At 38.7% G+C, this 15500-nt stretch overlaps 1 protein-coding gene across 1 annotated transcript in view; it reads right to left on the reverse strand.

Annotated features, from left to right (window-relative positions):
* Window positions 1–14467, reverse strand: part of wtip (WT1 interacting protein) — a 56317-nt gene extending 41850 nt beyond the window's left edge. The window contains 1 exon segment of the mRNA NM_001123278.2: window positions 13159–14467. Coding sequence (NP_001116750.2) covers window positions 13159–14467 — 1309 coding nt within the window.
* Window positions 14468–15500: the final 1033 nt, after the last annotated feature.

Raw genomic sequence — 15500 nt, forward strand, 5'->3', positions numbered from 1 at the left:
TATACCTACACATAATATGAAGGGCTCTATTTTGACGGTCCATGCACAGAGCTTTTAGGGCGTGTCAGAACGCATTTTTGCTAATTTACGGACGGGAAAATCCACTTTGCGCTAAGGCGCATGGTCTAAAAGGGTTGAGTTTATTTTCTTAATGAGTTATAGGTGTGTTTTGAGAATAAACCAATTAGAGTCTCATCTCCCATTCCCTTTAAGAGCCAGCTGTGTCGCGCCATAAGCGCATTCACTATTTACAGGACGCAAAGTAAGTCTAAGTGGAAAAACTGAGCATTTCACTAGCAAACAGTTAACAGTTGACAGTTTTTTTTTAACAGAAAACTGTTAAACAGAGCATCTACTGCGTGAGAATGAGAGATAATGTAACTACTTTTACTTTCGCTCTTGGATAGGGAAACCTTTACGCACAGACATCAATTAGTCTATAAATAATTAATTGCGTTTGTTAAGCGCAAATATTTGTTTCAAAACTATTTCTAAATTCAGTTCTAATTTTCAGCAAACGAATAATTAAATAATAATAACAAAATGTGCTCAAAAACTTGAGTTATATCCTAAAACACATGCTCTGTGCCCCAGATGGTCTAAAACCTGACAGGTGGGCAAATCTAAGCTTGTTTTTAATAAAACAAATATAAATATGGATATAATAAATAATACTGCTAATAATAATAACATTATACAAAAGCAGATTGTTATGAATGAACAGAAAAAGCCTCCCGAGATGAAGAAGACATAAAAGCAGTGATTTTTCATATTTTTGTAGGCTAGAAAATAATATGTTTTGTAATATTTTAATCCTTTATATTTATATTCTATATCTATTCTTATTATATCCTATATATATCCTTAATGTTTAAATTTTTTCATATGTAAAGATATTTGCCTATTGCTCTCTTGTGCGTATTAAGCAGTGTGTAAGCGAGGCGCAACTCTGCGCTGGAGTTTAGACCGGGTTTGTTTTGGTCTAATAAAAAATTTATTATAGTTTCTCAAAATAGCGACGCGCCAGCAGTGCACCTCAGAACACGTTCCTTTTTAGACCAGAACGCCTATGGGCGCACATATGAGCGCTAATGTATTTGCTATTTAAACAGCGTAGCGCAACACCTCAAAACGACTCTTGCGCCAAGCTGAAACTACCAAACAAGTATTGCGCCGCGCCTTGGCCACATTGCGCCGGGTGTATGATAGGGCCCGAAATATGCATGTGTACAACAACTTTTTGGTGCATTTTAAATACCCATTTTCAAAGCTGCATTTAGGGCCATAAAATGCTGTTGTTGTGTAAAGATATAGCCAGAAATGGCCGTTGAGTGAATTTACTCTTATTGTTTTCTTTGGATAACAATCAAGTTCTTTGCAAAAAGGCAATGGTGGATCAAAATAAATAAATAAATACATTTTACATAAACCAAATGATTCAAGATAACCATGCAACTCAGCATGTAGAAGGGAAATAACACATTTAATGCATTTCACTTACACTGAAAGCAAATCTCTGAGAAAAAAAAAGCTAAAACGAGCTATAGCTAGACTTTCAGCAGAAAACAATTCTCCGAACGGAAGCAAGAGCAAGCAAAGTCTCAGTGTGTGTTTATTTTAAACCAGACACTGAATCCCGAATGACTGTGTGGATACACAGAGGTCAGAGGTCAGCTGATTCAGCGTTAAAGCACGGTCGCCAAAAAACATCCAGCTCTTCTCCGGAGCAGATCACTTTGAGAAACTCAAATAAAAGCAAAGCTACTTATGGAGTGTTGCAGCGCAGCTTGTTGCAGTGTTTGTGGGTGTTTGTGTGCACATGTGCAGACTAAGATCATTGTTATTCTAAGCAGGTGATCAGTGTTGACCCCCAGCAGCTGTGTCTGGCTGCAGAGACAAACAGTCTGTGCCAAGAGTCTGGTGCTGAAACGCCACCCCACCGCCAGACTAATCGCTCCCGCAAGATCTCACGCAAACTCAACCAGACCTGCATTATTCGTTACACTCAAAAATTCAATTCATTTGCACACTGTTCAGTCAACTTTTAACTATTTTAAGCAATATTAACCCATTAATTCTCAAAAATCTAAACTCAATAAGCCCTTTTCACTGACTGTAATGATACATTTCCTCAGTTTCTTTATGGACCCTTTTCACTAGACTGTTATGATCCGTTTAACGATCATCAGTTCAACTCAATTTTATTTGCACAATAATTATTGTTTCAAAGCAGCTTTACAAAAGGTTTACATTACTGGAAAAGTTAAGGTCATTAGTTTAAATAACTTAAAGTTAGTTACTTAAAGTTAACTTAAAGTTAGTTACTTAGTTTAAATAACTTGGTTACTAATACCTTTAAACAAATAGTAACTAATGGCGTTTAACAGTTAAAGTTATTATTAGGGCCAGACAGAATTAGCAGACATTTTTTGCTATTTCTGCTGAGAATTTGCAGAATTATTTTGGGAGTATCGTAACTAAAAACGTAATATATGAAATATGAAAAATACCTTTTTAACTTTTATTTAATGTTTACGATGCAAATCCTGTTTGGGTTGTAATACATTTTGCCAGACTGAGGTAAAAAGTGTTTCGAGATTTGAATATTTTGTCAATTGTATGAGGTGATGAGCTTTATACATAATCTAGAAACTTGACAAACATGGACAAAAAGGGATTTGTCATAACTACACTATCTGACAAAAGTCTTGTCGCCTATCCAAGTTTTAAGAACAGCAAATAATAGCTTGACTTCTAGTTGATCATTTGGTATCAGAAGTGGCTTTTATGAAAGGCAAATGCCTCTAGATTACACTTATTTTACCACAATGAAATATGCTCATCCCTTGATTTTGGATTCTTTAATTAGGACAGTAAGGTCTGACTCTGCTTAGACTAAAGTCTCATCACTGAACAGAAATAATGTCCAGTATAGAATATAAAGTCCTGCTGCAGTGGAGACAGAATGAATATTGTGTCTGACTCCATCATGAGCTTGGAGGACTGCATCCATACATCTCTGACACGACTCAAATCACTGATTAATAAAGTCATCTGGAATGCCAAAGAAAGCCTTCCTGCAGGACTCCCAGATTCATCAAGATTCTTTGGATTCATCTTCAATGCCTTCTACTTCATCTCACCCCAGACATGCATAATAATGTTCATGTCTGGTGACTGGGCTGGCCAATCCTGGAGCTGAAGTATTTGCCCTCTCCTGTGGTTTGTAATATAATGGGCAGCACAAATGTCTTGATACCTCAGGCTGTTACTTCTGTAAATATTTTTTCTAGTAATAAAAGGTCATGGGTGACGCGGTGGCGCAGTAGGTAGCACTATTGCCTCACAGCAAGAAGGTCGCTGGTTCGAGCCTAGGCTGTGTCAACTGGCATTTCTGTGTGGAGTTTGCATGTTCTCCCCGTGTTGCTCCGGTTTCCCCCAGAGTAATGGGATGTTTTGCTTTAATTTTCTTTCCATGATTATGGATTTACTTTGGAAAATTTGCTGTAAAAATGTATAGCTGCTGTTTCAAAAAAGTTTTGAGATGGATTATTGGTAATTGGGTGTCAGTCTGATTGGGTAGCTTTACTTGCACATAGAAAAATTAAGACGTTTAAAATGATTTAATGCTGCTAGTCCGTTTGCACTGGCTGTCAGTTGCTGCTCGCATCAAATTCAAATTCAAAGCTCTGATGTTTGCCTACAAAGCGACTTCTGGCTTTGCTCCTTCTTATCTGCTCTCACGTCTGCAGATCTATGTGCCCTCCAGAAACTTGCGTTCTGTGAATGAACGTCGCCTCGTGGTTCCATCCCAAAGAGGGAAGAAATCACTTTCGCGAATGCTTACGCTCAATCTGCCCAGTTGGTGGAATGAACTCCCTAACTGCATCAGAACGGCAGAGTCACTCGCTGTCTTCAAGAAACGACTTAAAACTCAACTATTTAGTCTCCACTTCACTTCCTAATCTGCAATTGCCTCTCTGGATATCATACTAACTGTACCCAAAAAAAAAAAAAAAAAAATTACTAATACTTTCCTTCTTAGACTTTACAGACCTAAAACTTGCCTACAGCACTTATTCATTGTTGCTCTTATAGTTGTGTAAATTGCTTCCTTGTCCTCATTTGTAAGTCGCTTTGGATAAAAGCGTCTACTAAATGACTAAATGTAAATGTAAATTTAAATACCTTGTTAACTTCTATTCATTGGATACCCCAGTTTAAAGAGACTTTAGGGAAGGAGGGTGGGGTAGTTGAATTGATATATTTAATTATATAGTTTTTTTAGCCTGTATGCTTTTGTTAACAATAAACAAAATTAACAAAAAACCTACAAGACAATTTTCAGTGAATTTAAGACAAAAAAAAAAGTCTTTAAGACTTTCAAAACCCCCGCGCAAAACATTGTGGGTAATTTGTGTGCACATTTAGTAAACTATACATAGCAGTGTGACTATTTCTGATGCATTCATTCATTTTCTTTTCAGCTTAGTCCCTTTATTGATCTGGGTTCACCACAGCGAAATGAACCGCCAACTTATCCAGCACATGTTTTATGCAGCAGATGCTCTTCCAGCTGCAACCCATCAGTGGAAAACATCCATACACACTTATTCACACTAATACAATACAGACAATTTAGCCTACCCAATTCACCTATAGTGCAGGTGTTTGGACTGTGGACCGGAGGAAAACCTACGCCAACATGGGGAGAACATGCAAACTCCACACAGAAATGTCAACTGACTCAGCCGAGGCTTGAACCAGTGACCTTCTTGCTGTGAGGCAATCGTGCAACCTACTGCGCCACCGTGACGCCTACTATTTCTTATATTTGAACCCAAAAAACTGCTATATTACAATACATCCTTCCATGCTCACCCATACACATTTCGACAGACCACCATGCAATAATTAAAGGCGTTCAAAATATAATTAAGGACTATTGAGTTTTAAAAAATAGTCCATGCATGCATTTATTTCATTACTTTCTGATAGACGTCTGATAGATGATTGTTTAAAGATGATGCATAGAGGTGTTTTCTATGTCAGTTCCAATGAAACTGCATTGGCTCAGACATGACACTTGATCACACACAAGACTTGAAAGATGCAGCAAATCATTATTAACTTACATTTCTGATCTCTAAAAATGAATACTTAGAGAGCAGTTTTGTCTTATTTTGGGCTTGACAGCTGTGGGAGAAGATTCTGATATCGGTTTTGCAACGAAAAGACAGTGAGAAAATGATGACAGATCTTTCATTTTTAAGTTGAACTAACCCTTTAAGAGTGCAGAAAGACAGATCACGAATAACCGGCGAGATTGATTTTAGGGGAGCTGTTGTCACGGTAACGGAGAGGGCTCGCACAGACTAATGCAGACTAAAGAGGGTTCGGCATGCAGTAAAAAAAAAAAAAAAAAACATCACCTGCTCCTTAGAGGCAAAAACTCACTCATACCTCCATCTCTTCCTGCAACAGAATCTGTACAAATGTGTTTCCAGGCAGTATCAAAAACAAAGCGCTGTTGCTACGGAGACACAAAAGAAGAGACAATGCAACAGAAAAGGCCTAAAGCTTTTGTTAGTAAGTAAACCCTACTTGATCAGTGGAAAAGATGTGTGTGTGTGTTGTTTTAACTCGTGTAATATTAGTTGTGTTTACTAAACAAGCATGACAATGAGGGTTAAAGTGACAGTTCGCCCAAAAGACAAAAATTCTGTCATCATTTACTCATCCTCCACTTGTTCCAATTCTGATCGAGTTTCTTCTGTCTAACATAAAGTAGGGTTGCACGGTTTACCCGTACTATGGTAGTATCGTGATACTATGGCTCCAAAATACTGGCGGTGCCACTGTTGTTTGTAAATGGTAGCATCGTCATTAACGGCCTGTCTACAATAGGCATGGGACGATAACCATTTTCAAGGTATACCGCGGTTCGGAAAAGTCAAGGTTTTAAAACCGTCAAAATTTTCTGTAATACCATTGCTAAGGTATGTATAAGATTTTTTATTTACTTTTTTTTTAGGACAACAGCATCCCCAGCAGAAAAGATGCTGTTTAAAATTGTAAAGAAATCAATGTTTTGGAAACTAATGAAGACAGCAAAAGTCAACAATTCATTTCAATTATTTAGCCTGACTTGTTTACTGCTCTAAAATATTTTAATCTTTCAAAAACTAAAGTACATTGTTTTCAAAGAGGAAAAAAAAATTGTTGTTTTTTACCCAGACATTTAAAACTAATATATTTTAGAGCAGTAATATCAATACCGTGGTACCATGAAACCGTGATATTTTTATCCAAGGTTATCATAACGTCAGAATCTTATACCGGCCCATGCCTAGTCTACAATACATAATGTTCCATGTGGAAAAGTCGCTAAAATAATACAACAATAGACCATTTTATTTTAATAGACTATGAAGCCTTCTAAGGTTGCAAAACTGTGAAGAGTTCTCGCCTTTTATGGTAGCCTATAGCAGTGTTTCTCAACTGGTGGGTCGTGACCCAAAAGTGGGTGGCGGGAACATTTTCTGTGGGTCGCAGAGTGTGTGGTCAAAAAAACAACAAAAAGTTAAATTTTTTACTAATTTTGACTTTTATTTTGAAATGCGTGCACGACAACTATATTGTTTGACATGTGAAATTTCATTTAATTATAGCAATAAATATGTCGAAGCGCAAGTACGACCCTGACTATGTCACGTATGGATTTACATATATTGATGGCAAAAAAGACTTAAAGCCTCAGTGTGACATATCATATGTAGCGAGGTGCTCTCACAAAAGAGCCGACCTTCTAAATTAAAATGACATTTAGAAACCAGACAAATTTTTTTATTAACAGTTCAGTTTAGTTCATGGTAACTGAACATTTCCTTACCCTAACCACTGTTTACGGTATTTGTCGTTTTTACTTTGATACTTTTAATATTTCTATAATTTGATACATTTTGTTAAATGACAGCAATAAAATATTGTTTATTTGTAAGTCTTGGTGATTTTCTTATGATTTATCTGTCACTACTAACAAATAAATACAAATTAATGATAATTCCTAAAATTGTATTACAGTTCCTAAAAATTTGGGTCGCGGCTTGATGCCCATGTAAAAATGTGGGTCCCATGGCCAAGCCAGTTGAGAACCACTGGCCTATAGCATGTTTTCTGATGCTTCAGTTCGAACCTGAATCCGTTTAATTCTGCTTCTGTGAATATAATTTAATAGCTACTACAATCGTGACAATCTTTTAAAAAGAACAGCTTACAAAGTGAAATTTTGAAATACTTTGGATTATTACCTGATAAGACCCTAATAAAACAAACAAACAAACAAACAAAAAAATTGATGAAAAACACAAAACAGCAACAGGAAACATTGAAAGATTTTTAAAAACTTAATATAGCGCAAGTTTGTTGGGAAAATGCTCTTTTTGTAACAAATTTCATTTGGTATAATTTGTATCTTTATTTTAATGTATTTTTTGTTGGTCCGAATACATTTTAGGTGAAGAGACGTGCAAATACTTTTTTCAATAATAAGGGAACTATTAATTTAGTTAAAGTAGGCCTGTTATAACAAATAAAAAATAGTATTTCTGACAATTCTCTTTATTTTATGGATTCGAGTTACGAATTACAGTATCGCAATACTAGATGGTATAAAGATACTTCAGCTGGAATTAATGGTATCGCGACAACCCTAACATAAAGATGGGAAAATTATGAGAAAAGCAGCCATTAGGGCTGTGCGATTAATCAAATCGAATCGCAACTTGAAACTTGCAATTTGCGATTAGCTCATCACAAGTGGTTGCGATATGAAATATGTAATCTTTAATTTCCCCTGCCCAGAGCAAATACGTGACTGCCGTCTGTGTATGACAGTCTTGCTAGCCAATTGAGTGAGCACACTTTCGTTCAGAAGCATTAATAGACAAATACCGAAGAAAACAGGGCATCAGTAATACAGAAATATTTTGTTTTCAAAGTCCCAGACACCGAACAAAAACAGGTAATTTATTAGAGCTGCCGTAGAATTGTTGCCACAGGATGAAGAAATACAACCAGCACCTAAAAAAGCACCACAGGGTGGCTATATCAGGAGAGTCTTGCTAAAAAGTCAACTGAAAGTATTGCCAGTGACACTCAATCTAGTAGCAAGCAACCGCAAAGTACAGTTTCAGAGTTGTTTCAGCCAAGTGTTCTTATAATTATTACTTTTATATTCTCCCTAATTTGAATTCAATTTGTTTACAGAAAGTTAAGATCATTTTATTTGTTATTTTACTGCTTGCTCTAGAGAAAAATATGTGTTTTATTTCTGAATATTTAAAAACAAATTTAATATTGGTGGTGGTTCATTTCAATGTGGCGACCCCTGATTAATAAAGGGACTAAGCCAGCGAAAATATTAATAATAATATCTAATATCTTTTCAGTTTCTTTTTTTAACTCACACTCACTGCATTTCAGCAGTAAGATGCTAGAATACAGATTATTGAGCTGAGGCTTGACTACAAAATTAAATTGCAAATCAAATCAAAATCACAATATCTGTCAATAAAAAATACATTTAAAAAACTATTGGGTAGCACAATCGCCTCAAAGCAAGAAGGTTGCTGGTTCGAGCCCCAGCTGGGTCAATTGGCATTTCTGTGTGGAGTTTGCATGTTCTCCACATGTTTGCGTGGGTTTCCTCCTGTGCTCCGGTTTCCCCTACAAGTCCAAATACATGTGGTATAGGGAAATTAAATAAACTGAAACTGGCTGTAGTGTATGTGAATTGGGTAAGCTAAATTGTCTGTAGTGTGTATGTGAGAGTATGGATATTTCACAGTGCATCCGCTGCATAAACATATGCTGGATAAGTTGGCAGTTCATCCCGCTGTGACGACCCCAGATTAATAAAGGGACTAAGCCAAAAAAGAAAATGAATGAATGAATGAATTGAACATAACTATATATATATTTCGATATAAGCTGCTTCCAGATTTAAAAGAGCACAATGACTGAAGCCACAAAAATTAAAGGGGCCATTAAATGGTGGCCGACAATTCGATACATCTCTAATGTCAACACACTTTTAGATTCCCATTGTTGCACGTTTCTGCTATGTGATTGGCTCTTAGATCAATATAGAGTAAAAAGTCCAGAGATTATCATTGTTATTGACATAAATTTAATTGGGATTCTATATAATATTGTTTATTGGCCCAGCCCTAGAGCTACTTAAGTGTAAATAATGATAAAATGTCAATTTTAGTGTGAACTGCCCTTTTCAACACTGTTGAGTTCAAGTCAACCAGCTGCAATTGTCCTCCAGACACTAACACAAACCTGTTAAAATATTGTATACTCAAGTCAATATAGCTAGATATGGGAATTCTGGGGTCCAGATCTACTCAGTTCACTTTTCTGTTGTTTCACCTCATCTAAACTATAAGCCAGATTACAAATTAGGATTTCCCTAAGAGGAATACACGCTCATATGCCTTTAAAGAACATTTGTGTTGATGTTCAGGACTTGGAAGGACACTGGCAGGAAGTGGCGTTCAAACTGGGAGACAAAGTATGTGCTCTCTGAAGACTTGCCTTTTTCCGTCCAGGTCCGGGCCAAAAAACAAGCTGCTAAGAACACTGTTTGTCTGCACACTGACTACAATGTCCTTTTTGGGCAGTGCCAGTTGGGATACCAGCAGCCTTTGTTGTGATTGGTCTACCACTGCTGCCTGGTGTGACCAAAGCCAATCAGCAATCAGCTGGTTACAATGCGAAACGAGCCAGATCACCCAGTTACTGAGTTTTTTAGCCAAAGTTCGTAGTCATTTGGCACAATGCACCAACCTGCATACTTAGACCCTGTGAGTTGGATGCAAAACTTGTGTTTTTATCAAAACAACACACTTAATATATAAACAAATAAACAGTAGGTGTTCATAATACAGCCAGCATATTAAAATAAATCTAATCAGGATCTAGAACAACAAACAATAGATTTTTTGGCTACTCTTGAAAAAAAAAGACACTTTTTGGTGTCACATCTGTCTACTGAGCATCAGAAGAGACCTTAATAATGTCTAAACTCTGCTGAAACATACATCAATTCCTCTGTAGACTAAATTATCTAACTGGATGATTTTACACTCTTAATGCATTTATATTCTGAATGCATTTTATAAATCAGTTCTGTCTGTTTTTATTTCACCAATGGGAGTTTAGAAGAAATAGTCATGACTAGGGATGCAACGATTAACCGATTTCACTATTACCCACGGTTAGGGTTGGAACGGTATGAATTTTTTACGGTATGATAATCGTCTAAAACAATACCACGGTTTGACGGTTTCGCGGTATACGGTATGTTACAAATGTTACAAAATAATAGAACAGTGAAGCAAATTTGACTTTTTCCAAATAATATATTTTCAGTTACTATAAACAACACCACTTACAATGAACAAATAAAAATAAGAAAATAATAAATAATGTGTCAAAGTCCAAATAAAGTCCAAATAAACATGGTGCAAATCCTCAGTAAAAAAATAGATATAAATATTTACTATACTATAAATAGTTACATAACGAAACTAGATTCAATATGGAACATCCTTAGGTTTTATGTGCCAGCATGGATATGGTTGTCTGTGGATATGGATTTGGATATGGTTGTCTGCAATGCAGACAAACAGCTGCACCTTCATTTGCGTCTTTTGAAAACAGCAAGAGCAGCAGTTCGTCTTTGCTGTGTCACTGTTTTGTCATGTTTCTGTGCTGCTGTGCATGTAAAAGTACTTAGTATGAGAATTATTTCATGCAAAACTTTTTTTTTGCGTTTTATTTAGCCGCGCAGAAATGTATGCCTATCTCTCATTCCGTGTTGTTCAAAAAGCTCGTTTTTGGTCCACAAACAAAAGCGAAACCTATGCTTATTGGTTGTGATATAGCGAGTTTGAACCAATCTGGGCATGGAGGAGGGACAATGCATTAATGTATCATGTCTGGTTTGTCTGGAGACACAGTGACGAGCGTTTCTTTGTCAAATCAGCGGTGTCAAATTTTGATGACGTAACCGCACTGATTCCGGAGCCTCCGGAGCCGCGAATGTTATGTGATACAGCACTGGAAAGCTGAGATTCTCTTCTTTATGCCAATCTTTGAATTGTATGAATCTGATCAGCGGATCAAAAGTTATTAAACATTTAAGAGCAATACTTATTTTTAGCCGCGGGCGGCTGTCTCGGTCTTTAAGGGTTAAAACCGTTGATATGCAATTGTTCATGGCATGATAATCGTGCACGTTCAAATTGTGGTAGACCGTCATACCGGTATATTGTTACAACCCTACCCACAGTTAAATTTGTCACGGTAAATGAATCGTAAAGGTTTCTCAACACTGTGTTTCTGCATGGAACAAAACTGCTGCAACTTTAAGTTATGCCAACTGTGCACTAGTTTAAAGTTTCGAGCTTGTAAACAATATGCACGCACATTAGATCGAAGACTGATTTTAACTATGGCTGAGGAGGTTTTTAACTAAGGGCCATTCACATATTTACGCGCACAAGTTCGTTATTTCCAATGGAGGCACGTGGTTTGCATGCATATTAGTGCCGTTTAACCAGGGGTTCAGCAGTATTTGACTACATTTGTTCTATTTAAAAGGGAAATACTTAAATAATAAGATGCTTAGATGACATTAGACAAAACTTTTTATTTATTTATTTATTTTTGTTCTGTCATTTATTTTCAGTGTAAAATGATTACTTATGTTTAAATGCCAAAAGCATTTTTCACTTATTTTTAAGTCCAAAGATAAATGGATTATATTGTTTGTTCTTTATTGTTATTTTTGCTGTATTAATTGATTACTGTTAATACTTTAAAATATAAGAAGTTTTCATGTGATTTTCTAAACAAGTAGTATTTTGAAGTAAATGAATGCATAATAATCGTGAAAATCGTGATTATTCCTCAGATTATAATCGTACAACCAAAATCTCTAATCGTTGCATCCCTAGCCATGACAAGGTTAATAAATCATTAGTCCTCAAGAGCCATGAAAGAGTAAATACTAAGCATTAAATTGCACTAATGAAACAGAATGACCATGTGTCAGCATGCCTTGTGAGATGTTCATTTTTTGGGAATTTGGCATCTTCAGCATACAACCTCAGGGTAAAACAAAGTCTGGATTAATGATGATTTTACCTCAATTATTTACCTTCTCAAAGATCATCATCAGTGTCAGACATATAAAGTGCTCAAGTACAAACCCTCCTGTCCTGAAAGCACACTGATTCATTGACAAAACATGATTTACACCTGTTTTCCCACACCCTAATGACTCTTTAATGAGTTCAACACAAAGGCTGCTCTGTGCTGGCTCTGGTGCAGGCTGTTTGCATGTGTCAAGGTGTGATTATGACTTTCCAACCAAAAATTCAGGATGTTTATTTAAAATAAAGTTTAACACTAAAGCAAAATGATAAAAACAATGATATCCAGAGCTTTTCCAGAGTTATGGATGTGACATTTGCAGACACATAAACTCACAGAGAATGTATGTGTTAAAATATATTGAAATATCTGTTTATATTTTCCCAAAGAACTAACCACAGACAAAGTATCAGACAAATATAAGTCTGTAAACGTGTTTTAAATGTTAATTGAGGAAAATAAACGTGTTTTAGGGATGTAACACTACACAACATACGTTTTGTACGTCATAATTATGTATACTAGCAAATTTTGTTAATTAAACTGTGTAAACCAAAATAAATAATACTGATAAAATAGCTGTGTTATCTCTGTAAAACAAATCATATTTATTTAATTTTAAATATATTTATTTAATTTTACGTTTATGAATAAAAGGCTTAGTTATTTATGTGTGCCATCTCTCCATTATGGATGTGACAGATGTGAAACGGGCACTTGAGTGACTTAGGTAAATCAAACTGTTTAACAACGACAATTTTGAGCTTTTTTTACAGTATTGTACAATACAAGCCTTCACAAACAGCTTAGAAAAGGGTTTCACTATTTAGTTGAAAACTATTTCCTTCATGGCAAGGTTGACATTTGGAACTTTTGATGTGTATTAAAATTATTAGCAGTAAATAAATAAATCACCCTGTATCTACTCACCAAAATATTCCTTTTTCATGTGTATCTCGAGCTCTTTCTCCAACTCCAAGGTGAGGGCCTCCAGGCGCCGCTCCGCCTGACTGGGGCCGCTGTCCCGAGATGGAGTGACCTGGTACGGCAGCTTGAAGCGCTGTCCCCCGGCGCCCGCCTTGCAGTAGTTAAACCCAATGTTGACTTCTGAATTCTGCTGCTGAGGCTCCTCCAGCACGGGGAACGTCTGCAGGTGGACGCGGTTGTTATGAAGGCCGTTTGGCTCGGTGAAGTCCTGCAGCAGCGCGTCCTCTGGCAAACCGGGTCCCAGCATGGGCAGCTGGAGCTCGGGATACGCGCTCATGGATCCCCTGGAGCTTCGCGAGCTCCTGGAGCTGTGGCTGGAGATGCTGGAGCGGGGACTGACCACGCAGTTAGCCGCCACCGCGGGTTGGCTGCAAATGCTGGACCGAGGGCTGGCCATGGGGATGCCGTGCACCGCGGCGCTCTCTGGGTCATGGCCCCCGGCCGGCGTGAAGCGCGAGTCGGAGTAGCTGGAGCGCGGGCTGGTGGTGCTCGACCTCGGGCTGATGTGCCGCTGGTCGTAGCCCATGCTGATTCCGCTGGTTCGGTTGCTGCTCGGTTTGCTGCCGCAGTCATAGCTGTTGAGGCTGGTTCTGGGGCTGGAGTGTTTGCTGGTGTCGCTGGCCGTGCTGGCGTAGCTCGAGCGCGGGCTGATCACGCTGGTCCCCTCGCCCTGTCCGGGAGACACCAGGCTGGAACGCGGGCTGCTGATGCTCGACCTCGGGCTCGTGTGTTTGCTCTGATCCTGCGATGAGTGCGATGAAGCCAGGCTGGAGCGAGGGCTTGTGGCCGTGTATCTGCCGTCAGGGCTGCTCATACACAGGCTGTTGCTCCTCGCGCCCGAAACGGCCACCTGTTTCCCCAAAACGAGCCCGTCATACGCGCAGCCGGTGCTGTACCGGTGTCCCTGCACCTCCGCGTGCGTGTATCTCCTGAGACGGTCCGACGCGCCGCTGTAACACGGCAAGGCAACTTCGGATTTGGTGCAGTACACATCGGGATCTGGATAAACCGCTTCCCTCTGCGGAGAGCAGAAATCCAGAGGCACTGAGGCTCGGTTTCCGTTGACGGAGCGCACGGGAGCCGCGCTGTAGACTTTGTTCCCGGGCGTAGAAGAGCTGCCATTCATTCGCTTAGTTTTCTCCATATCGGGGTTCGGTTCTCCGTACATCCCATCTTGATAAACGTCATATATTGAGAGGGTTTCCATCAGTTTGCTCGCTCTGCGCCCCGGATCCTCGTCGTATTCATCCATGTCGGACCGTGAGGCGAGTTGAGGGAACGGGGGAGCGAACGGAGCACTAGTCAACTACAGCACAAACTGCATTTTTACACGGAAAAACGCCGCCTCAGGCGAGCCATCGTAGCCTGTTCGCGATTACTTAGTCCTTCGCAGTCATTTCGTCACGATTCATGATCCCCGCCTGTCGATTTGTGGCGATACAGCCGTCGTGACAAAGTTTCCACACAAGAGACCGTTTGTCAATTTCAGTTTTTGTAAAGTTGAAAGGTCTTTACAGTCAATGGCGCGCTGCGCGGAGGAATTTTCTCGCTTTGATTTTCCGTGATTGCCCTCGAGAACTCATTTGCAGCAATTTTAAAGAACGTAAAATTCCCCTCTGATGATATCACGACGATTGAAACGTTTGCTGAGTGTGTGAATTGACGACGACGCATTTAGCCAACATTACATTCGGCCCTAGTTTGTGCGAGAGGAATGCGCGGAGGGAGACCGTGTGTGCTGCGGCGCTCTGGAATGTGGTTAATGCCGGAGCGAAACAATGATAGAGAGCAACTCAGCAAGGGGGAGCAGAGTCCTGAAAAAAAGTCCTTTGGAGAGCCTATGTGTGTCCACTTTCATCCAGCGGGCCAGATTAAAGATTTAACCACACAGACCAGCCCACAGAAAATAATTAAAAACTCAACTGAACATCTCTAAACTTTAAACAAGCAGTGAGTGTGTGCAATTGAGCTGCTTAATATAAATGAATATTAAGGAAACTATCTTAAAAGTATTTATATTTGTGGTTTATTAAACATCCACCTATGCTGTGTAGCGCAGGTAACTCCAAAACAACAGCACATCTATCTACCATACACTGGATGTTAGCACTGAATCTGGGGGAAGGGCAGATCCCAAACATTTCATTCATGTGCGAAAGCTATTGTCACCAACTTGCATATATTCTTTCAACACAAAATACAGTGGCTTGTATTTCGACACTCAAGCCACGATTAAATGTCAGTGAGCACACTTTCAAAGCAAGCAGCGCTATTTATTGTAAATA

This window comes from Danio rerio, chromosome 18 (genome assembly GCF_049306965.1).
Source record: "Danio rerio strain Tuebingen ecotype United States chromosome 18, GRCz12tu, whole genome shotgun sequence".
Taxonomy (NCBI): domain Eukaryota; kingdom Metazoa; phylum Chordata; class Actinopteri; order Cypriniformes; family Danionidae; genus Danio; species Danio rerio.